Below are 25,015 nucleotides of genomic sequence, written 5' to 3'. Positions count from 1 at the left end.
CCTCAATATCAGTGATTCTTAAACATGATGTCATAAGGAAATTGTATCCAATAATAAGGTATCAATATTTAAAAATAATTTTTAAGTATGAATTAGCTTTGCTTCAAAGTTATGTATAGAGTAATGTCACTCCATTCAGCTGTATTACGATCCCCTTTATGAGTGGGAGATGGGCGGAGAGTCTTTCCTTACTGGAAATTGCTTATTAATGCTTGGTAAAAGCCTGGAAGGGTCTCACACATGTGAACATCTTCTAGTTTTGTGTGTTACAACAGAAAAGAGAATGATACAAGTTGCTTCATGCAAGGCCTTGTTATACTTCAAAACACAAGTGCAAGTAACATTGAATATTTTCTGCATTGGTAAGGGCCCATCAATAAAGGATCAGTTGGTCTGAAGGCATTGGCCAAAATGCCTTTGCTACAAGAAACCATACTATTGTGGGCCTGACTTGCACACATCATTGCATTATTTTACTCTGTAAATGCAAGTACATGGCAAGTCTCATATTTAGAGGCCATTGCTATATAAAATGTATGTGGTTGCTTTTTAAGGAGGAGGAAGTAGTTAAAAGCCTTCCTTGAGTGACCCCTCCAAAAGCATGTGGCAGTGAGAGGTGGTAGGGCTCGCAAAGGTAAATTAACTTGTACCTTTCAGACATCTTCTATTCAATAAGAAGGCCCACCTATGGCCACAGTGGGTCTGTGGTGAATACTTATTTCGTTGGCAAATTCAGATTGTTAATAATGATCAGTACATGGGATATGAAAGTGTATCTGAAACAATCACTGATTATGTTTTTACCTTTGTTTGGGATGAAAAATAAGTTTGAAAAACTGATTCTGAAATGGCCTGGATTTTAAAATGCTTTAGAAAAAAAAAATAAAATGCTTTAGAAAAACATTTAGAGAAAGGATTCCAGTCTATCAGTGAATTGAAGTGAGTTTAGGTTATGTCAATTTTCCTGTTGGTTCTGACTGAACTAATGACTTAGTCTGTAATTGACTAACCCTCTAAATCAATCAAAGCCAGGCTATAATAAGTGAACTAAATTTAAATCCTTAAACCAACTGTGGTTGTGGAACAATCTTAAATTTATGAAACAAGACACACTTTATGTTACTAAAGGTAATATGAAACTAAAATGGAGGCCTCAACAAAATCTAAAAAGCAAAAAATAACTAGGTGCTAACATGTTACATTGATTTTGCAATTGGAAATCTATCTGCCTGTAAGCAAATGGTGTCAGAATTTAGAATACCGTAGACCAGAAATGGGAAAGCTTTTTCTGTAATTGATCAAATCATAAATATTTTGGGCTTTGAATGCCATATGGTCTCTGTCACAACTAAACTCTGCAGTTATAGTGCAAAAGCAGCCATAGACAATATGTAAACAAATGTGTGTGGCTATGTTCCAATAAAACTTTATTCATGGACACCGAAATTTGAATTTCAAATAATTTTCACATGTCATGAAATACTTTTCTGATTTTTTTCAACAATTTAAAAAGTAAAAACCATTCTTAGCTCATAGGCCAAACAATAACAGGCAGTATGCCAGATTTAGCCCACCCTGTAGTTTTCTGACCCCTACCTTAAACTAATAAAGCATGAGCTGTAAGAGTAATTTGTGAACTTCAAGACACATCAAAAATGTCAGTGACTCATTCATTCCTCATTAAAGAGTAGGTATTGAACAATACACTATACTTGACAAACATGTTTACCCTGAGTTCAATAATGAAGAAACAACTGGACACATCCAGATTGTGGGTCATTCTATTAAAGTGGCCAGGACTCTTCAGATATGTCAGCTATGAAAGACCAAAGAAGGAAAGAATAAAAGCACAGGGAAACTGTTCAAAGTGAAAAAGGCATGAAAACATGAAAGCAATGCATGAGCTTTGTTTGGATCTGGGATTAAAACAAAACAACTATAAATGGACATTTTTAGGGTATTTGGAGAAATCTGAATATAGATTTGATATAGATTTTCAGATATTACTATATCAATGTTACATTCCTTGGGTGTTATGATGGTATTGTGGACTTGTAGAATAATATTTTTGTTCTTAGATGATTATGTTGAAGCATTTACAGATGAAGTGTTAGGATCTGCAATTTAATTTCAAATGGTTCAATCACAAAAAAATGTATGTGTGTAAAGAGAGAGAAAAAGCAAATGTGGTAAAATATTAACAATACATGAATCTGAGTGATGAGCATGCAAATATTGTACTGTTCATTCAACTTTTAAAAAGGTCTGAAATTATTCAAAATAAAAATTGAAAAAAAGTATATAAAGACACAGTTGTAAGTTTAATTGGTTCAAGTTAGAAAATTTGAAATACATTCATCAAAATTCTAAAAAATACTAAACTCATTTGGAAATTAAAATAATTTGACTTGTAAGAAATAGCTGGATTATTTCAGTATGTTTTGATATTTGTATCTAATTTGTTCCCAGGAATTTTAGCATGGGTAAAACCTAAACTGGATGAACCAAACACAGCAAAGTAATTAAACTCAGATTCACAAAAGCCCTGAATTTAGATTGTTCTGTTGTTGTGTAAGATGCATATTTATTCAGTGAACAGAAATCTGAAATTTTGTTTCTGTAATTAAAAATTTCAAATACAAAAGAACATTTCACTTCTTCTAGTAGTCAGATCCAGATAATTCTGCATACTATTTTTGCTCACTATGTTTTCGAAAATGTAGAGAAACTAGATAGAAAACAGAATAAATGGGTCATCATTTAATTTGGAGAGATCATTCTATTCAAGGATATGAAAGGCACTTTCACAAGGAAAACTATAAACCCTTTGTAGGCAGAGACCATGTTTTAGTTGCCTTTGTATCTCTAATGCCAAACACAGTGCCTCACACAAGTAGCCACTCAATGAATGTTTGTTGAATGACTGAATAAATGAATAAATAAATGGGGGGTGGAGGACCCTGCTTAATATGGAAACAGATTAGGTCTGGATTTGATGTAAGGAAAAGATTCAAGAGGACTCCGGCACTAGACTGGTCCACTAAAGGATGTAATGGATTATTTATTTATTTATTTATTTATTGAAATTTACAATAATAGAATAAACATATATCTTGAATATACTTTTAGAGAAAACCACTTAAATGTTCAGATATTTTTCTACATGTATGATGATGACAGTTCCTCAGTTTCAAGGATTCTGTCTGCTAACATTCATTCAGGTTGAAATGGGTCTGAAAATCATGGCATATGAAGGGCAGTTGAGGGAATGAAGAACAGAAATCATAGCAGCTGGGAGAAGACGAGTAACTGACCTCAGTTATCTTCAAGGTTGCCATGAGAAAGAAGGGGTACAAACACTCTGAGCGGCTCCTCAGGGTAGAGCTAGAATCGTGAGCAATAATGAAAGGCAGGGGGAAAGGCGCCCTATGCAGCTTTTAGCCACCTAAGAAAGAACTTTCCAACAAAGATACACTCCCAATCATGGGACAGCTTGCCTTAACAAATCACGAACCACTGTCACTAGAAGGTGTGGCAGATTTGGTGTGACCATTTTCAAGGATAACGGGGGAAGTCGTCCCTACACACAGCAAGAGGTTGAGGTGATTCCGTCTCTTCCAACCAGAAAAAGTACTGTTCAGTAAAAGTCATCTTACAATTCAGTGTTAAAATTAAGTAGATAATTAGTAAATGAATATTTTTAATACCTCATGGTCTTAAACGAGCATATATAACAGGTAAATAGAACATAATGGTCAGTTTGTTCTTTGAAGGTTTTACCAATAGATGTGGCCCTTGGCATCACCCAAGGAAAATTTAGGTTGTCTCAATATATAAAATAGTTCAATACCTCAACAGGGATCCTGAATGCTCTTAGGTAGTTCAAGACTCTAGGATTTCTTCTTTCTCTGCATTTCCGGTCACTATCCCTGCCTACTCTGTTACTTCAAGCCTCCCTTGTTTTCTACAGCTGCCTCCTAATGAGACATTTATCTCTAATCTCTTTCCCCTGTCATCATCTTGCCCACCGCTACTAGATGTCTGCCTAAAACTTCTTTTGAATAATTACTACCTATGCAAAAGCCTAGAATGATTAATCAATTTAGAAATACATATGGAAAAGATTAGAAGGGACATAACAATTCAAATTGTTATTAAAATGGGAAAATCATAGACTAGTATTTTAAAAATGTTCTTGGTGTTGTACTAATGTTCTAATGATAAATAAAATCAGGTGCAAAAGAAAGACTCCACAAAGTCTTACTACCTACCTTATTACCTACAAAAGCTCCAACTTAACTTTTTAAAAGACCCCTCATTAGGTCTCCCAGGCTACCTGTTCTCCCACCACCTCTGCAAGAAAACTTCACTCCTTTTCTATGGTCTACCTTTCGGTTCCCTTCTAGCCCCTTTCTTCCCTCTTGTCCCTCTTTGCTACTTCTGTCTTTGTGCCTCTTTTACCACTTGGCTCTGATCCTTGCCTGCAGGACAACCACTGCATCTCATTTGGGTGTTCACTCTGTCCACAGTGTAGGTAAACCTCCGAAGGGCAGGACCTTTGTTCATCATTGCATTCCCCACATCTACAATAGTCCTTGCAGATAAAAGGTGTTAATTAACTATTGGTTGAGTGAATGATTGCATTACACATTTTTCTAGTTGTTTATATGTTATAGTGTAGGTCTCTCAAAATGAAAAGGTACACATCATACATATTGCCTAATTCAATACTTCAACTCAGTAAATGTTTACTGAATACCTACTGTGTATCAGGCACTTTAGTAGGTGTTAGGATATAAATTAAAAACTGCATTTAACAAGAGCAGTAAAGACCAAATGGAATATTTTTCAGCTGATTTCTTTTTGCACAAAATAAATACACCTGAAATCTATACTCTAAATCAAAATAGTCAAATTTTCTAGACTTTTCTACCATCTTTCTATCAAACCCATTCAAAAGAATTACATAGAATAAATATGAGACATACTAGGTATTCTGAAATCCAATATTAAACCATTAATGATAAGTAGAAATAAAAAAAATCTAAGATAAGTTTTTCTTGGTTTAGGGGACCTGGCATTTAATCATTTGTGTTCCAAGATCTTTGCAGTGATCAGAAAGATTTTGAAAATTGTAAAGGCTTCACATGTAGTTTAATTTTAAGCCTCTTATGCGATATGGATATTTTGGAAGCTACTACATATTCTAGTTCTTCCAGAACCAGATGTAATAATTTGGTAAAGAACACAGGTAGAAGAGATCACTGATTTTCCTTTTCCCCCAATGAACTATTTTTATTATGCCAATTTTAATTACCATGCAATCTAATGGTTTAAGGCTTATATTTTCCACATCACTAGACATCATAAACATGAAAGCATTTTATACTGTCATTATACATCAATGTTTGTACTTGGTTATACATATATACAGAAATTATTCACACATCTTAACCTTGCTATTTCCTCCTTTCAAACCAACATAATTTTACCATGAAAGCAGCTTTTTAATAAATGGTATAAGAAATACAGCAAGGCACACTTTTTTAAAAAACTTTTTTCTCATTACCACCTCAAGAAGCATAAAAAACGAAAATGTTGTACATGATTTAATAGTAGAATGTCACCAGTTTATAATATACAACACCATATAGTTGTTTCTTGAAGTGCTGCATAGATAATTATTTTTAAAATGAAATAAATAAAATGGCGCTTTTATAAGTTGCTTAATTTTGAAAGAAGGACCAGTGTTTCTTCTGTATGCTGCAATCAAATCAAATGTTGGCCTTTTAGGTAAATCTCTTTCAATAAACATAGGCATCATACCATTTAAAAAAATCCAGATCGAAACATGAAATTGGTCAAGTACCGGCAGGGAGGGGGGGAGGGGGTCATTCCAGACAGGTGAATTTAATGGACCATCAATTTGGTGGACCACAGAACTTTAAAGAGTAGATGGGGAGGGAGGAGGCAAACAGAAAAGTCTCGCTGGAGAGGCGGGGTTGGTAGAGGTAGCTTGGGAGAGGAATCCATGGGAGAACAAGCAGCTTTGCCGAACTTCAAAGACAATCACCTAAAGAAAACCAGTGCACAATCCAGATCACAAGGCTCATGTGGACAAATCGCATTCGGAGGGAAGTTTCATCTTGGGAGAGGTCAATGTAACAAATGGCAGTGACGTGATGGAACCACAGACCAGCCCAGGGTGGGACTATGAGGCCACCCCCGAGTTACAGCCAGGCTTATCTACAAGAAACAAGAAAGTGACAAGAAAAGGTATCAGAAGTGTCTGTTTCATTTGCAAAACCAGCCCTTTGAGGAATGCTGCCATTTTGGAACTACCTGCTGATATTCTGAAATAAGAAGATACATAAAACATAGTGATTTTAATAGCCCAAGATTCGTATTACTGACAACGGTGTTTCAGAATCCATTGAAAAACACATTGATTTTTTTTAAAGTGACATGGTTTTGAATAAAACAAGAAAAATCATCAAGTTTGACCTTTTCCCTGGATATAATCTGCTCTTCTGCTTGTGAACTTGGTTTCAAACACTCAAGATAGCTTCAAATCACTATGAAAATGTGAGGCTGCTGGTGCCAAGTGAAGCAGCAAAATATCAACAGTGATTCACCGCCTGGGAACCTGGGCCCTCAGGTGGTTTAACCTTTACTTCAGTGACTGTATGTGTGACAGCAAAACTGAACAATTCCACTATTACATAGTGGTAGAATATTCATAGCATTGTTATACTCCCAAATGTTTCAGCCCCTTGTCTGTAAAAGCAGATAACTTGGGCTTCTAGGTCAAATACGAATGCATTTCATTTAAGGTACAGATGCACTGTGCAAATAAGAATGACTCAATTATATCTGTACATCTTGATAGCTCAGATACAAATTCGTTCCAAACTCAGTCAGTTCTGCCTATTTCTAACTGGCTGAAAGCAACAAGTCGGATGTGAGGAACAACTGAATTCCAGGTACAGGCAGTACAGGATTTAGTTTCTTTAAGTCTGCTGACCAGCTCTCAAACAAAGCAGGCTTTTGCTTGTCTGGGTTTAAAAGGAGTTCTGATGTCTGATGTCAGTTTGCTTTATTATCTTTCTAGAACTAAATATTATCATTCTCCACCTTTCTCTTTCTGTAAAAGCCAGAAAAACTAGCAAATGTGGCTTGGGCTGAAGCCACAGGAAGCTGGGGAGAAAAGGCAGGTTCTCAAGAACATGGAGAGATAGAGAGATAGACAGGAACAGATGGGACAAAATTTGGTACAGTAAAATGCTTCAGTAACTCAAGAAAGATCATGGTGCATTGTTCACATGCTGAGGACATGACTCATTGGAAATCTGGACGTTGAGTAAGGAATCCTTAGGTGAGGCAAAGCTGGCCTTACTAAATGCTGGTATTTAAATTCTCTATGGATAATCAATTCTTTCAACTTGGCTCACTTGGAGAGGGACAGGCAAAATTGATTGAAGCACAGATCTGGGGTGTGTGTGTGTGTGTGTGTGTGCTCGTGTGTGATAGGTGATGCCCAATAAAATCTTCATTATTCAGCATGGTAGGGCTAGTTACTCAGAAGGGCTGGATAATTTTGTTTAATTTTTAAATTTTATATTTTTAAATTTTTTAAAAATTTATTTTTCAGTCAGAGACAGAGCATGAGCAGGGGAAGGACAGAGACAGAGGGAGACACAGAATTCGAAGCAGGCTCCAGGCTCTCAGCTGTCAGCACAGAGCCTGATGCAGGGCTCAAACCCACGAACTGCGAGATCATGACCTGAGCTGAAGTTGGATGCTTAACCGACTGAGCCACCCTAGCGCCCCCAGAAGTGCTGAATAATTAAAAAACATTTCACATCCACCAGAACCTTAATTTATTAAAGTGATTTTAAAGGTAACTTTGATAAGATTATACTTGTATTCTTTAGTGAAAAATTAATAAAGTATCACCAAGAGTAGTTTCTTAAATCTGCTTGGCCAGCTTCAGATCATATTAAATACTTAGTGTCAATCAAACGAATAGCATAAGAACTTATGTTGTATATGTGAGGAATGTGTGCTGTTCAAGTTTTCTCAGTTTGTAAAAACTGAGTAGCAGCAATTTTACTAGGTATGTGTATGCTCGAGCATGCGTAATTATAAGTAATTGCTGAAAATCTAAAATCTTTGAACTACCAACAATCAAATTTGCAGACCAATAAGATAGGAAAAGCAATGGAGCTAAAAAGATCTGAAGGAAATCTATGAGTCCTAAGTAAACACAACCCCTCCAACACATACACATACACACACAAACACACAAACAAAACTGAAAAACAGAGTAAACCAAAAGGGAAAAAGAAAGGACACACTGGCTGCATGTGATGAGTTAAATTTTTATACCACAGGATTTATCCAGCCTGAAGTTTACGGTTAAATCATTCACCAAAGATCAGAGGCTTATGATGAGGATTATGAAGAAATAACTGTCAGAATACAGCAGAAAGATTAGTGCAAAGTACATCTCTTAGGCAGGTCCTAGGAGGCACTCTAGACATACATTATGTGCTTCCTCCAAATTAGGCAGAAATATCTGGATCTACCCAGTTACCTTTCCTTTGATGTGATTTGCTAGAACTGACCTCTCTATTTTTGTAGAAACATGACACATAAATGAAAATAGTGAAAAGCACAGCAGTGTGCCTAGAAATCAGAGGAAATGCATCCTGTGTTAGATCATGTTTAAAATTCCAATGGTTTCAGTGGGTTTTTAATTAGAGCAGTAATTGAAAAACCTTCTCAAAAATTTTTGAAAAAAAATATTTGTTACCATTGCAGACTGTATCTGCTATTCTAAGTTGAAGTTCCTCCAGATGACATCATAATTTCATCACCTGAGAACTTATTTCTTAAAAAAAAAAAAAAACAATAGCCCAGCAAATTGAATATGTGTATTTTATTACCCTGATAGAGCACCCTGACTGATGGTTTTGAAGTGACTTTAAAAAGTAGACCACTTTTTGCTCCTTTGAACCTTGTAGGAAGAACAATGAGAACAGTTAAGCTTTTAGAGACATGAAGTCTCATATTTACCAAATGATTTTACTATGTATTCTGATAACACCAAGGGCATGTCAATGTTTTGAGATTAAATAACTCATCCTGGTTAGTAGTATTTTAACAAAATGTAAATGTTTGTACCCAGGTATCCAAGGCTAATGACTGGTGAAAAATCTGGGCATTCGGGTATTTTGTCTGCATGATACTGAGAAAAATGAATAGGGCAGTAAACATGGCTATTTAAACGGCCCTCGGGTGATAATAAGTCACTTGGGGGCGATGTGAGTTCTGCAGAAGTAAAATCTGGCTGCTTCCCCATTGCCTGAGATAGGGCCAGGAACCATATCTCGGGGGTGGGGCAGGGGGGTGCTCAAGAAAATATTGCTGGCTGGCAGGCGGGCTAGCTGATAGGTTTACACTGTGGTGTCGGTAAAAGGTGAGGGATGCACAGATCCAACAGCACTTTCACTTCCCCGGGTCTAAAGATGGAGCTCCTTGTCATTTACATGTCAATTCTCTATCTATGTAAAGGACAGAAGAAATTCCCAGAGTGCCTAAAAGGGAAGAGTGTGACCCGGAGGCTTCTCCAGTGCCAGAGCTTCTGGAGCTCCGTCCGGATCTCAGCATGACTGGTGACTTGAGAGTCATGGTCACATGATATGCTCAGAGTGGTGTTACTTTCAAGCCTTTTATCCCCTTTCAGAAAGCAGAAATCAGCCAGGCTCCACCAGCCTCTGCCGAAGTTGGCAGAGCCAGCAGTACAATCGGTACTAATAGAACTTGTTTAGAAGCAGCTTATGGAATTGCAGTTACTCTCCCTTAATGGTCAGTTTTACTGCATACTGATGGAGAATGTGATTATAGGGTGGACATGTTTCACCGAAAATACATTTCTCTCTCTCCTACTTTTGTTCCCACTTGCAGCCAATTGTAAATTGAGTCTGAAACACAGAAAATTAGTTGAGCTACATGAGTAAGTAGGATGTCTTTCTTCAGTTTTGCATACTGAGTTTATTTTTAGGGTATATATATGGTATAGATTCCCCCCTCCCCATTTCTAGCAGCTCTACATGGAATCACACATTTTAATGAGCTTAGGGCACAGGTGTTGCAGGAAAAAAAAATAATGATGTTTGCCATTCATCTTTCAAATTAAATAATGTGTTTTTAAATAGTAACTTTTTTCATAATACATTATGGGAACAACATTTATCTGTCACATTTTAAAAGATGTATTTGTAATAAATGTAAATTACTTTTAGAAAATCAGTAATTAGGCTCATCAAAAAATAAACAATCTGCCACAAAAAAGATAATCTTTAGCATAGTTAAGTATAATAACTGTTATTTGAATAAGTTAACAAATTAGGGTAGATTGCTTCTGTAATTCATTTCCTATAGCACGAGTTTAGGTTACGGCATTAAGCTTCTTGGAGTGGGGGCTGGAGACACCATTCGGCACCTCATACTTTGGTGAAATACAACTCTCAACATTCAAAAGCTCAAATTTTCTTCTTTAGACTTGATTGAGAAAGTATATTCATCACTGGGGTTTAGAGATGGAAAATAACAGAATTTTTGTGTCACTTTCAGAGCTATATCATCATCTCAGAATAATCAATCAATAGCTGTCTTATTAAATACGAAGAGTGGAATGACTTTCTTAAAAATTTTGATGGAAATCAGCCTGTCACCTTGAGGCAAAATTCAAAAATTCTGTTTTTATCAAAACGCCATTAACTTGTCATGTATTCTCTCTGCATTTGCTTTCTGGGCCTGTTCTCGGTCTGTGTGTGGATAAATAAAAGCTTCTTCTTTAACATCAACTTTCCCCTCCTGTTTGAATCCGCAGACTCGGCCATGATCAGGAGCTGTGACAGCACAGCCTTCCACTGGGGAAGCAAATGTGATGATAGTTACATTAGACAGAAGCATAAAAGGAAGGCCCAGATCAGGAGATGCAGCCTTTAACCTAATCATTGTTCATTTCCAGGCACTGAAGGGTGTGGGCATCTCTGCGTGCAGGAAACTGAAGTGGGAAGCATTGTCACTGTGCATGCATTTTGATCAGAGGCTATAATTGTAATTGGGAGAACCTTTTTTCCTCCCTCCATGGAAGGTCCTAAATTATCTGGCTACTGCCTCAAATTTTGTATTCTTCTTGCCAGAATGATGTCATAAAGATAATGTCACTAAAAATGTCAATTGTGACTGTTTCTCTCCTTTTTGCTTCACAGTTACTTGCATTGTTGGGAATATGCCTTCCACCTAAATGTCTTATTCAGATCAGTATCTGCATGACCAGTCATTTTGACTAGTCTGTTCTCCTCTCTCCTATCATGGCATTGTTGACTCATACACTAAATATGTACATTAAAATATATTAAAAATATATATTAAAATGAGGACTATACATACCTTTCAATGAGATGATTTTCATGCGTGGAGAGGGTTGCATTCTACCTATGCATATTTTTGTGTTGTTCTTCATGAAGATTTAGAAGGTTTTCTTCACAGGTTAAAGTTTTGGGGTTGGGATGCAATGCAGCCTTGTCTTTTGGCTGCTTTGCCTTTGAGGAGAGCCCTGGAACTCTAGATTTGGCTGAAGCAGCATTATGTTCTCCTGGCATTCCAGATTCACCTGTGTTTTCCAAACTTTCCTTTTCACTGCCCAGCCTTGAAGTAGTTAACTCTGAGCTTTTCCCATGGACAGTAGCTCGGGGTAAACCACCCCCTTCCTTTCCAACATCAGATTCTTTCGGATGGGGAGAACCTGAAAGAGCCACCATGTCTTCCTCATCGGCCACGAGAGAAATATCATTGAACTTAGAAGAGCCAGATGCTGCTTGTTGTGGCAAGGCAGCTTCAACGGAAACAGGTTCATTTGGAGGAGCATTGGGGAGGCAGGGCTCAACTCCATCTGGGTCATCTTCAACACAGGCCTCAAAGAAGCATTCCGTGTCCTCCTTGTCTTCTAAGCCAGAATCGCTAATGTCCAGTGGCAATGGAGTGTTGCTCTTCTCTTCTACGTAATTGGTGACCTCCCCACAATCACTGTCATGAGATGAGAGAGATAAATAGGAGTAAAAGTCCCCTTTTCTCAGCTGGATGGGCCGGTGAGAATGTTCTAACACCTTCTCCTTGATTTGAGTTAATGAGGTAGGAGCAGCTGCCTCATTTTCAGGTTGAGATTTACTTTTTAGGGCCGTTGAAGCCATGTCAATGATTTCCTTAACAAAGTCATGTACTGAGCAATCTTCAGCATCTTTTTGATGGAAAACATCTGGCTCACAGTCACAACAGGAAATGTTGTCGCTGACAGAAACATTCTCCTCTGTTTCATTTTGTTCAAGTGCTAGGCAGCAGGGAGCAGATTTTCCAGCCATATTTGGTACATCATTAGGTGAAGGTTTCAGTACCTCAGAATCCTGTCTATTGATAATGCTGGTTTCTGAGGGCAGTTCTGGGCAAGACTTCTCAGTGGGAATAGAAGCAGTAGTTGGGTTTTCAACATGGTGGTGGTTTTGACATTTCTTTGGACGATGTCTAACGGTTTGGGGAACAGATTCTTTTCCAGCAATATTTGAATCATCTGAGCTATCCATAAATACTTTACACTTACAATGCTCACTGTCTGAATTCTTTTTCCCAGTTGAACCAAGATTATCTGATTCCTTTGAAATCCCATTCTGTTTGTCTTTCTGCCTTTCTGGAGTGCCTTCAATATTGCCATTTTCCATGTCAGCCACATATGGATCTTTATTAACTTTGAAAACATTTTTCTTATTTTCACCCTTTGTCCCTATCTCATGGGTGTTGGATAAATTCTTACCATTTCCATTATTTTCAGAGAGACATTTTATGGAGCTGTTTAGTAGAGCCTCAATGTTCAGGGTATCAGACGGATTGGTCATCTCACTACTACTTACATCCTTACTGCCCTTTATTTCATCACTGATAGTACACCTTCTTTTATCTTTTGTCAAGGAAATCTTTGGTCTAATCCAGGTCTGTAGTTCATTCTTTATATAGTCCAGCCCTGACATCAAGTTGCATTCTTCATAAATTTCATCATCTGTTGCAATACTGGAATCATCATCTTCATCTTTGATGCATAGCTCTTCTTCTGTCAAGGTGAGGGTAGAGCTGGAAAGGAGGTCACTGTCATCTTCATCATCAGTGCAAGCAGAGGTGCAAGAGACATTAACAATCATGCTGACATTGACGTCGCTTTCATCAGCCACGGAACGAGTCAGGCGCTTCCTGAATGATGCATTTGATTCCGGGACCTTGTTCTTGTGTAATACAATATCCTCTGAGCAAAGAGAGAGCTCATCACTGCTGCTAAGTTCTGTAAGAGATGCTGGCGAGTCTTCATTGATAGAGGATGCTATGTCCAATGATAGCTGGCCAGTAAAGGGCATCTTTTGGGAACTACTTTGGAGAGTGATATCAGAAACACTTCGCTTTATCTTTTGCTCTGAAGGGCTCTGGATATTCTCTAAACGATTCAGGAGATCTAATGTCCTTTTACTCAGTTCACCAACTGAGCCACTGCTCACACTTATGTCCCCAGAGCTGTGACAGCTAAAAAGATCCTCATTGCTTTTATAGGATGTCAACCAACTTTCTAAAGAAGTGCTTCGCTGGAGGCTGTCACTGCCATTTTTAAGGATGCCCAATCCAAATAAATCACCCCCTGGAGAAAGAGACTCAATAGATGAACTATGTGATAAAAGGGAGAGCTGTCTGGCATTCTGCATGCCAGTGAATGTCTTCTCCACATCGCCACTTTTATATGAGTTTTGATCCATTTCATGGGATGCACTTGCCAAAATCTTTTCATGGGGAGGTGCATCTGGTTGTAACTCTGTAGCCTGATGTTTAGATTTGCAGGATTTTTTATCAAAATAAAAACCACGAAGCAGGGGATCCTCCACATGTGCTTTTTCACTTTGTGACTGTTTCATTATCATTGGCAATTTGAGTTTTGAGCCTTGGAGGTACGAGTAATCATAAAATGTAAACACATCATGTTTTCCTTGTAATTCTTCTCCCAAACAATCAGGGGTATATTTGGTAACACTGTTTAAATCTCCAACTTTTCCATTTACACAACCCACTGGTGAAATGGATGGCTGAGAGCTATTTGGAAGCTTAATACGTTCCTCCTCATCTTTAAATTTTTGCTTTAACACGTTAACTGCATCTCCCATTTGTGGGTCCAGATGTTCAGTTTCAGGGTTACTTGGGGACCCATCCACCATATTGAGCAAGCACATTTCAGAGTTGGTAGTGGTTTCAGTGTCTCCCTCGCTGACGATTCCACTCTCACTGCCTGAATTCTGGCTCATGTCTCCTCCATGGCACGGGCAGGGCTTCACCAAACTGGAACCTCCTAGAAGGTCTGGCAAAGACTTGGTAGATGAAAATGAAGAGTCTTTACTGAGACTCTTAGTTAAAACACTAGGCTGTGTCATGCTGGTGAACTTCGGGTTGTTTTTCAAGAACGGCATGCTGCTGTCTTCATAGAGTTCAACGTTGTGAAGGCTGTACACTTGGTAAATGTGTGGACTAGAGGGGACAGTGACACTTGAGGCATACTGAGACCCCCCATGGTCACCTGCCTCTTCTTCATAACCAGGGTCCTCACCACCTATCTCTTCAAGCTTTAAGGAAGGCATGAGAGGTTGGGGTTCTTGATCGAGGTCATTTGACTCTTCATTCAAACTAATTAACTTGTTACTTATGTCAGTTTCATCCCATTCCAGGGCATCCTCACTTGTCCCATTTAGGTCCATCAAGCCAGGATCAATCACATTCAAAGTCTCCTGTGTAGGAGAAAGGGGAAAAAAAGAAGAATTAGGGAACACATGTATGAACACTTTATCCATTCAAAATCTCTTGGAAGAGTCAGGAAAGAAATTTTCCCCAAGCATGGATTTGAAAGAGAACATAATTATCAGCTCTATTCTTCTCTGGAATAACATCCAAAATTATTGAAATAGGTTTTTCTATCAATAGCAATTTGTCACTGAAGGCAATTACATTGATTAAAGTGTAAGATTATTACAGTCCAGTTGTAAGTTTTGGAATTAACCATTTCCTATTGATTCTTCTACATTCTTAACCTAGGATTGGGAGAAGATAAAACTGTAAGGCAAATTGAGGTAAGTAGAGGACAGCCTACGACATCTTTAAGGCACATTCACTCTGATGCTCTTCATTCGGCAGTCCACAGTGGAATACTATCTACACCTACAAATGGCAAACCCCCTCTTGCATCTAATTCTTGGTTTTCGGTTTGAAGCAGCCTTTGCTTTGGGGAAATGGGATACACTTACGGCCACCTGTAGAACGATTCATGGTCAGAGACCCTTCCTTGTCTATCCTTTCTTCTGCCATCCCTTTCAGGGCTTTCTGCCTCTTGAGAATTTGGCCCTGCTCCCAAATAGACCCAAGACAAGCAACACCTGACTGGTTTCCTCACCTTTATCTTTCTGGACCCTGAGTCGCGGGCCCCAGTTCTCTCAGTCTCTCTCTTCCCCAGTCTCTCTATGACAGAGATTCTACTTTGATCTTATTAACTTGTCTCACTGTTGTCAGTCCTGCCCCTATTTATTACAGGCCCCTAGGGCCCGCCTCTAGCCCTAGAATAACAACTATCTGAAGACTTTTCTGGCTCTCAAGTTTGATTTAGCCCAGATTCTCTTGTGCTGCACTCTGCCAGCACAGTTGAGATCCTTGATCTTTCCTTGGACTTCCTGGTTTTAACTTGGTTTAAGTAGAGCTTGACACATAGTGGGACACAGTGGTTTGAATGAGTTCCTGGATCTGTCCAGAATCCTTCACCATCCTCACTTGCTGTCCAGCTGTCTGGATTCATGCTAGAGCCAAGAGAGGTGATATGAGTGTGCAGGCCCTGACAGGCTCACCTATACACAGAAACTCAAACAGAATTTTCAGCTTGGCTTATGTTTATGCAGGGTAGTCAGGCAGACGACCATGGCTCTGAAACTATGCAGAATGGGTGAAATGCTGACTTTGCTGCCTACCAGCTGCGTGGCCTTGGGCAAGTTTCTTAGCCTTTCAGAGCACCAATCCCTTTACATCACTTGTTAAGGGGGGCTAGGACTATCTATATTTTGAGAGAATTCTGAATACTAACAAGCTAATGCTTTCAAAGAGCTTGAGGAGGCCATTGATATAAGGTAGCTATAATTCTGAATACATGTAGCATTGCTCTAGAGTGGGTTCAGTCCATTCATAATGGGTTCTTCTTGCCCACCTTCTTCTCTCCTTCTCATTATTCCTTTCAGTTTGTCCTAAAAACCATAAGGGATTCATGATATGGTAGGTAGAGAGAGATGTCACACAGTATAATAGGTCAGCATATTTGCATTACAATTCAGAATTATTTTAAGAGTCTGGTTGAAAAACAACCAATGATGCTTTTTTCCTCAGTAGTGGGGAAAAGGCTTCACCAGCAGCCCACTCACAAAACTTTCCTAAGAAGCCCTCAATCCTTCCTGAAACTAGTACTTAAAGGATACCACACAGTCTCATTAAGTGTAAAATACCCATTAGCACTTTATTAAACTGGATATGTAAGAGATTATCTGTCTAGCCTACTTAAGTTTAAAAGAGTCCAGTTACAAAGTAAACATTAATTAAAGGATATTTTTAAATTTTATAACAGAAATCTTTCTTGCTTCCAATGTTAGAGCAGTTAATCTAGAACACTGGCAGTCATCATACTCACTTAGGTATGGAGTACATTCACGGTGATGAATTTTTATTAGAATTTCTGTTTATTCTTTGCTTGCCGATAAAGGAAGTACTAATGACCGGTTAGTATGGCTAATGAATGTTAACATCTTCAGCTGTAGAAACAATCAATCAGTCTAATCAAATAGTATATTAATTTCAAATACTATCTTGCCTGACACTGTACTCTGAGAGTGCTAATAAATAATTGAACTAGTCTTTCAAAGAAGCTCCCTTTGTAGCTCTCTGGTCGACTTAAACATTTAGCAGCACAGATTTTCCCTGGGAGTCCCAAACCTGGGGACTCACTCTAGATGCAGGAGTTGTTCCATCTGGGTGTGCGTCAGAAGCCCAGCCCACGTGATGCCTATAACTTGGACTTGTCTTCCGTGACACAGTTGTTCTCTGACCAAATGCTGCCTCTGTGACTTTACAAATGTAAGCCTCAAAACTTATAGCAGCACCTAAAAGAGCAAATCCTTTGCTCAATAAAATAGTTGGAGTGGGAAATTTCCATCAGAAAAGATTACACTTCTGGATGTAATGCTGTCCTTTCCCCTCCTTAACTCTCTCTTCCTCTACATCTCTTAAATTTATTGTAACTGCTGACATTTTTTTATATGTCAATTCCTGGGAATATCTGACAAGATACTTTAGAAAAATCCTTCACTTTAGACTTTAAAGTTTACATATTAAGGAAGTGCTATTTGTTCTGCCCTCATTCACTCCCTTCTGTTGTGGATTAAATTCTGTCAATATTTTCAATAAAATCTCCATTTCCTCAAGACTTAATGTCAAACATAAAACATCCCCTGGGGGCAAGGGAGTGTGTAAAGTTTCTGAGAGGATGGGCATTGGAATATTTATATAACTAAAAAGTATCTGTGAAAAAAATGATGCATGTTAGAGTGATGTAACTGGCAGGAAAATTATTTGGTCGAATGCTCTCTTTGATGATAGCTCAATGGCCAATAATGCTCAAGCTAATTAACTGTATTTTGTTGTTGTTTTCTAGAGGTTCTGTCAGGTACTTTTTTTAAAGACACAAATGTTCCTGTCTTTGATACAGTGATAAATCAAAAATGAATTCAGACAAAATCTAAGAATATTTGACTGAAACCAAAAGGATGGTGAGTAGTACATGAGGTTCCAATAGAAAGTCTGCAATTCAGGGATAATTCAGAATTAAATTAATTTGTGCAAGGGTCCATCATTCATAAACTTTGCCTCACTGGTATAGAATTTGGCCTAAACCTAAAGCTCTATATAAATAACTGTGGGCACACACACACACACAGCCCTTCAAGATCTGCTCAGGAAACAAGTGGAATTAATTGGTGCTCTTTTTTTCTTTGTTTTATTCTTGGAAACAGGTGGTTTATTTCAACACAATATATACAGAGAAAGTGAAAGGGGCTGGAGAAGAGATGATGATGTTGGTGAGAAAATGAAGATTCCAATTCTAGTAAGTAATATCTATCCAAACTCATTTCCTTCTGCATTTGTATGGCTTCAATTGAATTAGGTCTTCCAGGATCACATTTCTAGGATTTTCTAAAAATTTTAGGTTACATTGTGGGTTTTTGTAAGAGATGAGAAACACATACCGGCTAAAGAATGGGGACAAAGGAATCTGACGTTCTATAAAACAAGCCAACAGAGATACAATACAGCTACTTCTAGACTCCTTTAATTTCCTTTAAAAGGTTGCATCTTTTGAAAAATTAAAGAATGTCAGAAAGATCAGGATGAACTGGATGTTCCAGTCAAACTTCTGGCACTCTACACCATTAGGAGGTCTTGCAATTTGTGTTCCCCCCATTTATTCTAGATCCAGGAGATTATTAAAGCAACACCACTTGCAAAGTCCCGGGAAGAGAGTTTTATCTATAGAAAAGTGAAATACAACAGAAACACACAAATAAATAAAAATGATAACATAAACATCATTAATTATAATCAAATAAAGATCTGCATGTCTACCCCTGGTCTACCCCAGGAGACCACATGGAAGTTTGAGGTGATGGACAGGAGGGAGAAATAATATACATAGATCAGGGTAGGGGAATCAAATTAAACAAGGGGAAATTTCAACTTTCATATATTCACTGTGCTTTTTTTGATGCAAATATTTCCCCTTGTATCCCCCTCCAAATCTAAAACCAAAGTATCTGAACATTAGATGCATAATTATTTCCCTAAATTTGACTTGAGTAGATATTTTCTCAAAAAACAAAACAAAACAAAACAAAACAAAACAAAAACACCAACACCCATAACAAACCACTAGTCCTCAGAAAATGCAAAGACAGCTTTTAAGAGAACTCAGGGTTTGTAGTACTCTGCCTCTTTTTGGGCAAAGAATAGGTTCAAGGTTGGAATGAAAAAATATAGATGAAAAAAGAAATAGAATGAAAAGCAAAAATTTTCACTGCTTATCAATCATTTTAGGATTTAGGGCAGAATCTCAAATAGATCTGAGTGTGAATCCTGGATGCCCCCCAATCCCACCTTACATGTTAGCTCTGTGATCCTGGGCAGGTTCTTTGACAGTTATGTAGTTATTTAGTTCAACTAAAATAATTTGTATATCCAAGAAAACTATAGTACATTGAGTCTACCTTAGGGGGTGTTGGGAGCTTCAAATGAGAAAATGCATGTAAAGTCCTATGGAGGGGGTGGGAGGCTGGTACACAGTAGGTGCCAATGACTGGTAGCTCTTGGCATAGATTCCCCATGCTGAAAAGGGGGAAGAGAGTGTAACTAACCATTAAATAACTGTAACCATGTTTGCATGAAGATTGGTGGTTGGTTGGCTAATCTTTTTGTACAACCACATGCATGGAGTTTAAGGAAATAAACATCAGTTAGACCCCTTACTCACTCCCATTGTACTGTAAATGGGGTGTGGGTTTGTCTTTCCATGTCCTGGCTGGGCTTAGCCCTCAGGAATAACCAGATGAGAAAAGATACCTTCCCAGCCTTCTGCAAGGCCCATAACTCAAGCACTTTCTATTTCCTGAAAATAATCTTTTTTTTTTTAAAGGCAGGTCCATTGTCTGTGAAATCCTATCACAACTGACACATGAGAGCAATCAAATCCTGCTCACTATCTATCAGATTGACAATAATGTTAAAGTAACTTGTCTCAGCTCAGAAAATGCTTTGAAAGTCTATCTCACACTAATGATCAAAAACTGTTCTAGCGAATGCTCTTTTTCAATAACAAAGCTGATCAGAAACTCAAAACAGACAAGTAAAACCCAAAGTCATCTCACAAATCTCACTAAAATGAGTACTGACATGGACATATTTCCTAGTCTTGACTATACAGACATTTCTGAAATAGTAGAAAATGAAAAATCCATTAGATGTTGTTTTAAAGTACGTTTTACAATAGCAAAAATTGTCTTAGTTCTCAACAGGGACCAGAGACAAAAGAGATCCAATATTAGGAACCAGGGGTTTTCCTCCCAGATATAAACCCCATGAGGGCAGGGGCTCTGTCTTGTCTCCACTAGAGCCCCAGAACCTTCAACAGTGCCTGGGAGAAAGCAGGTTCTCAAAAAATGAGTGAACTGAATGAGGAAAGACTGGGCTGTGGTCTCACAAACTATTGTAGAGATCTGGAGAAAGGTCCCAAGGTTAAATTCTGCCACAGTGAAACACCTGGAGAATTTCTGACTTTCTAGCTGCTACCTCCTAGTTTAAAAAGCTAGTATCCTCTGGGCACCTGGAGGCTCACTCGCAAGACTGACTTCCATTCAGGTCATCATCTCACAGTTTGTGAATTTGAGCCCCACATTGGGCTCTCTGCTGTCAGCACGGAGCCTGCTTCGGATCCTCAGTCCCCCTCCCTCTTCCCCTCCCCCACTGGTTCTTTTTCTCTCCCTCAAAATAAATAAATAAGCTTAATAATAAAAAAAAAAGCTAGTATCCTCAAAAACATCATGCTCAGTGGAAGCCATATAGAAAAAGCCATATACTGCATGGCTTCATTGATATGAAATTCCAAACTAGGTAAATCCATAGAGACAATAAAAATTGGGGGTCACCAGGAGCTTGGGGAAAGGGAAAAGGGAAGGAATTGCTTAATGAAATATTTTGAAACTAGACAGAAGTGATGGTGACACCACATGTAAATGCCAGTGAATTACTCACTTTAAAATGATTAATTTTATGTTATGTTAATTTCACCTCAGTTGAAACAAACAAACAAACAAACAAACAAGCAAGTGAATAGGAGTCTTTAGTCCTGTTGGGTTTCAAAAAACACAGGACTTCATCACTCGATTGAGGAACTTGCTTATAAAAATATTAAAACAGATAATATTTCTGAATTCATTTATATCTCTGTGCATATATTATCAATAAAGTAATTTTATATCACAGGCTTCTTTGTTTGGTCTGCACACATGCTCATCATTTTCAGAAATGCTGAAGAAAAGAACATCCTGTGTATAGTACTTCTCTCAGCTCAACTTCACTCATTTTGATGCAGCAGTCTCTTTTGAGGAGAGAGGAGTAGGATTAACAGAGCCCTTATTTGCTGGGATAGTCCAATCTCCTTCGACCTTATTTTACTTGATTCCTCTATAGTAGTTGACTCCATTTTTTTCTTGAAATTTTCTCCTCTTTTGATTACTTTGATGCTAAGCCTTCTTATAAAATCCACTTCAGCTGCCTTTTAGATGACAGTGTGTCTCACAGTCCTGTCTTGCCTCTTTTCACCCTATAGTCTCTGCTGCCACATTGCTGTTGTCTATTATTTTGAAGGGTATATAGGCTGTGTTGAGAAAAGAATTCAGAGAAAGTATTGGGGGAGGGGGACATTGCAAGAAGAGGGAACAATAAGCAGTGAAGGCAGATGGGATAGAGCTTTGTGGGTACTTTCATAGGAGGGAAGAGCAACCAGCAAAGGAAACAAACAGCAGGGAAATCCAAGTAGGACTGGTATAATATTCTGGGAGCTGTGAGAAGGGGACGTTTAAAGTAGTGGGTGGGTAAGGGTGTTATAAGAGCAGAAATACTGCTCATAATTACTAAATAACTCTTAGGTGCAGTAGCCTCAGTGTTGGCAGTATTAAAGCTAGGTGACAAATGCCTTGCTTCAAGCTATATTTTTCTTTTTCTTTTTTCTTAATTTTTTAAATGTTTATTTATTTTTGAGAGAAAGAGAGACAGAGCGTGAGCAGGGGAGGGGCAGAGAGAGAGGGAGACACAGAATCAGAGGCAGGCTCCAGGGTCTGAGCTGTCAGCACAGAGCCCAATGCGGGGCTCGAACTCATGAACCGTGAGATTATGACCTGAACTGAAGTCAGAGGCTTAACTGACTGAGCCACCCAGGCTCCCCTCAAGCTATGTTTTTCTTAAGCTAATTATTGTATAAATCATTACTCATATTTGTTAGGAATCCACTGTAGAAAAAAGATACCTTCCCACCCAACTATGATTTTTTTACTAGAAGTTACTAGAAAAATAATCTACTTCTACCGGCAAATAAATTATTTTATCTTGACTGTTGCTTTATATACAAATACATTGTAATTTTTATTATATTCAGAACAGACTGAATAGGAAAATTATTTTTCTCTTCTTAGTCATTATTTTATTTCTCTGAAAAATTTTCCCCAGAGTTTCAAGAAAGTAACTGAATTCAGAATTGCTTAAAAATGAATTTAAAAAAAAGAACTTAGGAAGAGATTTTTAAATAAAAGAATTTCCTTATCTGACCTCTTCAGCATTATATAGAACCAAAACAAATAAAAGGAAGTAGGGAAGAAACAGAACTTCAATAAAGTTGTAAAAACCCAACCACAATAAAATGGTGGTATTTTCTACATTCTAGCACATGGTAAACCTTCTTGGATGACAATGACAGAACCACATGACAAGTCTAGTAAACAATTTTTTTCCCCCTAATGATATAACATGTGGCCTCATTTTTCTGGCATTATTTAAGTGGCTTGGTGTTTGCCTTTTTTTTTTTTTAATTTTAGAGAGAGAGAGCATGAGTGGTGGAGAAGTAGAGAGAGACTGAGAGAGAGAGAGAGAGAGAGAGAGAGAGAGAGAGAATCCCAAGCATACTCCATGCTCAGCATAGAGCCCTATGTGAGGTTCAATCCCATGGCCCTGGTATCACGACCTGAGCAGAAACCAAGAGTTGGATACTCAACCCACTGAGCCTCCCAGGCACCCCAGTGTTTGCCTTTTAACTCTCAGAATTGACATAACATTTGAGTTTTGTACCTGTGTATATAGTTTTGCCTCACCTTTGCTTTAATGAAAAGTATACTCTTGTTCCTCCTTTATGATAAGGATCTCCCATTAATAAAAACTTCTAATTTTTAAAACTACAAAGCATGTTTGTAGTAAAGAGGAGGTGAAGAGTCCTGTAAACAAGTGAAGTTGACTACACATGGCTTTTCTGTGACGTAGGCTGGGGTTTACAACTTTCTGACTGAATTGCAAGCACAGAAGATTTGTGGCATGTTCCCAAGGTAGCCTAATGTGTAAGGAGAGCCTTGTCAACATGCTAAGGTCTGCCTGAAAAGCCGAACATCAGATAACAGTGTTTACCCTGTTCAGGACCTACACCTTTTACAAAGTCCATATTAGTGAAGAGAATTTTGTGTCTTTTCATTCTCAACAAGATACATATTAAGTGCGATGTGGTATTATTAACCATTTGTTCCTCTCAGATAAATAGATCATGGGGGTTTTGTTTGGTTTGGTTTTTTAATTCTAAAAAAATTTTTTTAATGTTTTATTTATTTTTGAGAGACAGAGAGACACTGAGCATGGGCAGGGGAGGGGCATACAGGGAGGGAGACACAGAAATCGAAGAAGGCTCCAGGCTCTGAGCTGTCAGCACAGAGCTGAACGCGGGGCTCAAACTCATGAGCTGTGAGATCATGACCTGAGTTGAAGTCGGACGCTCAACCGACTGAGCCCCCCAAGAGCCCCTTGGTTTTTTATTTCTAAGACTGACTACAACTTACTGTTCAGAGAAAAAAGTAAGACTAAAATGTTGGCCAATTTTGATTAAAAACAATTAAGAATTATCAAAAATAGTACAGGTGCAAGTAGGTCATCTATGATTCATTTTCTTACAATAGCTTAACCGTTGTTTCTATATCTGATTTTATTTGATTTTATTTATATTATTAATAGCTCCTTTAAAGGTAACTGCTTTTAGACTTAGGGAGAATGAAACATTCTCAGAATTGCTAGAACACCTCCCTTGCACTGTCACTATTACCTCCGTGAAAGGGATGAGAGAGTATATACAAGTTACACTTGATGCTAGAAAAGTTGGTTGAAATTTCAGAATGAATTTTCCTATAAGGTAATAAACATCTTTGAAGTAAGTTTCCAAGAGACTTTATAGTATACTTCTGATTCCTAAATCCTTAGACATGTTAAAAATGTACAATCCCTCAGGGGTTTTCTTTTTGTGATCTCATGAGAAAAATACTAAGGATCTTAAGATTCCGATTAGATTTAAAAACTCCATCTTGATTGCCATAGAAGCTCTGGTCCTGGTCTCTCACGGAGGAGGCACTTGAGAGTTTTGAATGTGAGGACATTAATTCAAACTGTAACCCAAATCAAAGGTACCCAAATCAAAGACACGTAAATTTCATTCTAGAGGAAAAATGATCTCAAAATGTGAATTCATTTTGTAATTTTTTTTTTCTAAAAAGCAGTATTAGGGGTTTAGGGTCACCTTAATCCCTTAAAATCCTTTTACAATGCAAGAAATAACCAAAAATAACTATAAGCCTCAAAACCTTGAGATATGGGTCATTACACTGGCAGTTTAGAGAAAATGCTGAGTTTTATAGTCTAGGGAGGCAGGACACTGACCAGCCAGGGGAGCTAATCACCTGGGCAAGATCTGCTGAATCTATTACTCCAGACACTCGACAACGGTAGCATTTGTGACTTATCTCTACTTTGTGTTTAGTCAGTGCACAGCATAGCATACGTTGACTACATAAACCTCCACTGCCTTTTTCCCCCCTTAATAAATAGCAAGTAATCGGGAAATATAATGCAGGTGACCTCCACCTCCTAACAAATCAACGATATTCTTCAAAGGTCTACTCTATACAAGACATTTCTCCTGGCAAACATCATTGCTGCTATTAAGAAGCATGGGGAACGCTTGGATAAATAGAGATCCCTTATGTTTATCTGC

The 25,015-nt window shown here is 38.1% G+C and overlaps 1 protein-coding gene across 6 annotated transcripts in view; it reads right to left on the bottom strand.

Moving 5' to 3' along the window:
• Positions 1–1,409: 1,409 nt before the first annotated feature.
• The window catches only part of AKAP6 (A-kinase anchoring protein 6), a 487,418-nt gene continuing 463,812 nt past the window's right edge, over positions 1,410–25,015 (bottom strand). For all 6 annotated transcript variants that reach the window (XM_053224350.1, XM_015073684.3, XM_015073690.3 and 3 more), the window contains 2 exons: positions 11,464–14,876; positions 1,410–6,246 (listed from right to left, as the gene is read on the bottom strand). In XM_053224350.1, the coding sequence (XP_053080325.1) occupies positions 11,505–14,876 (3,372 nt within the window). In that variant the 3' untranslated portion in view covers positions 1,410–6,246; positions 11,464–11,504. The remainder of the gene's footprint in view (positions 6,247–11,463; positions 14,877–25,015) is intronic.

Source organism: Acinonyx jubatus, chromosome B3 (genome assembly GCF_027475565.1).
Source record: "Acinonyx jubatus isolate Ajub_Pintada_27869175 chromosome B3, VMU_Ajub_asm_v1.0, whole genome shotgun sequence".
Classification (NCBI taxonomy): Eukaryota; Metazoa; Chordata; class Mammalia; order Carnivora; family Felidae; genus Acinonyx; species Acinonyx jubatus.
Note: the sequence above shows the minus strand (reverse complement) of the source record. Positions and strands in the feature narration are given on the sequence as shown.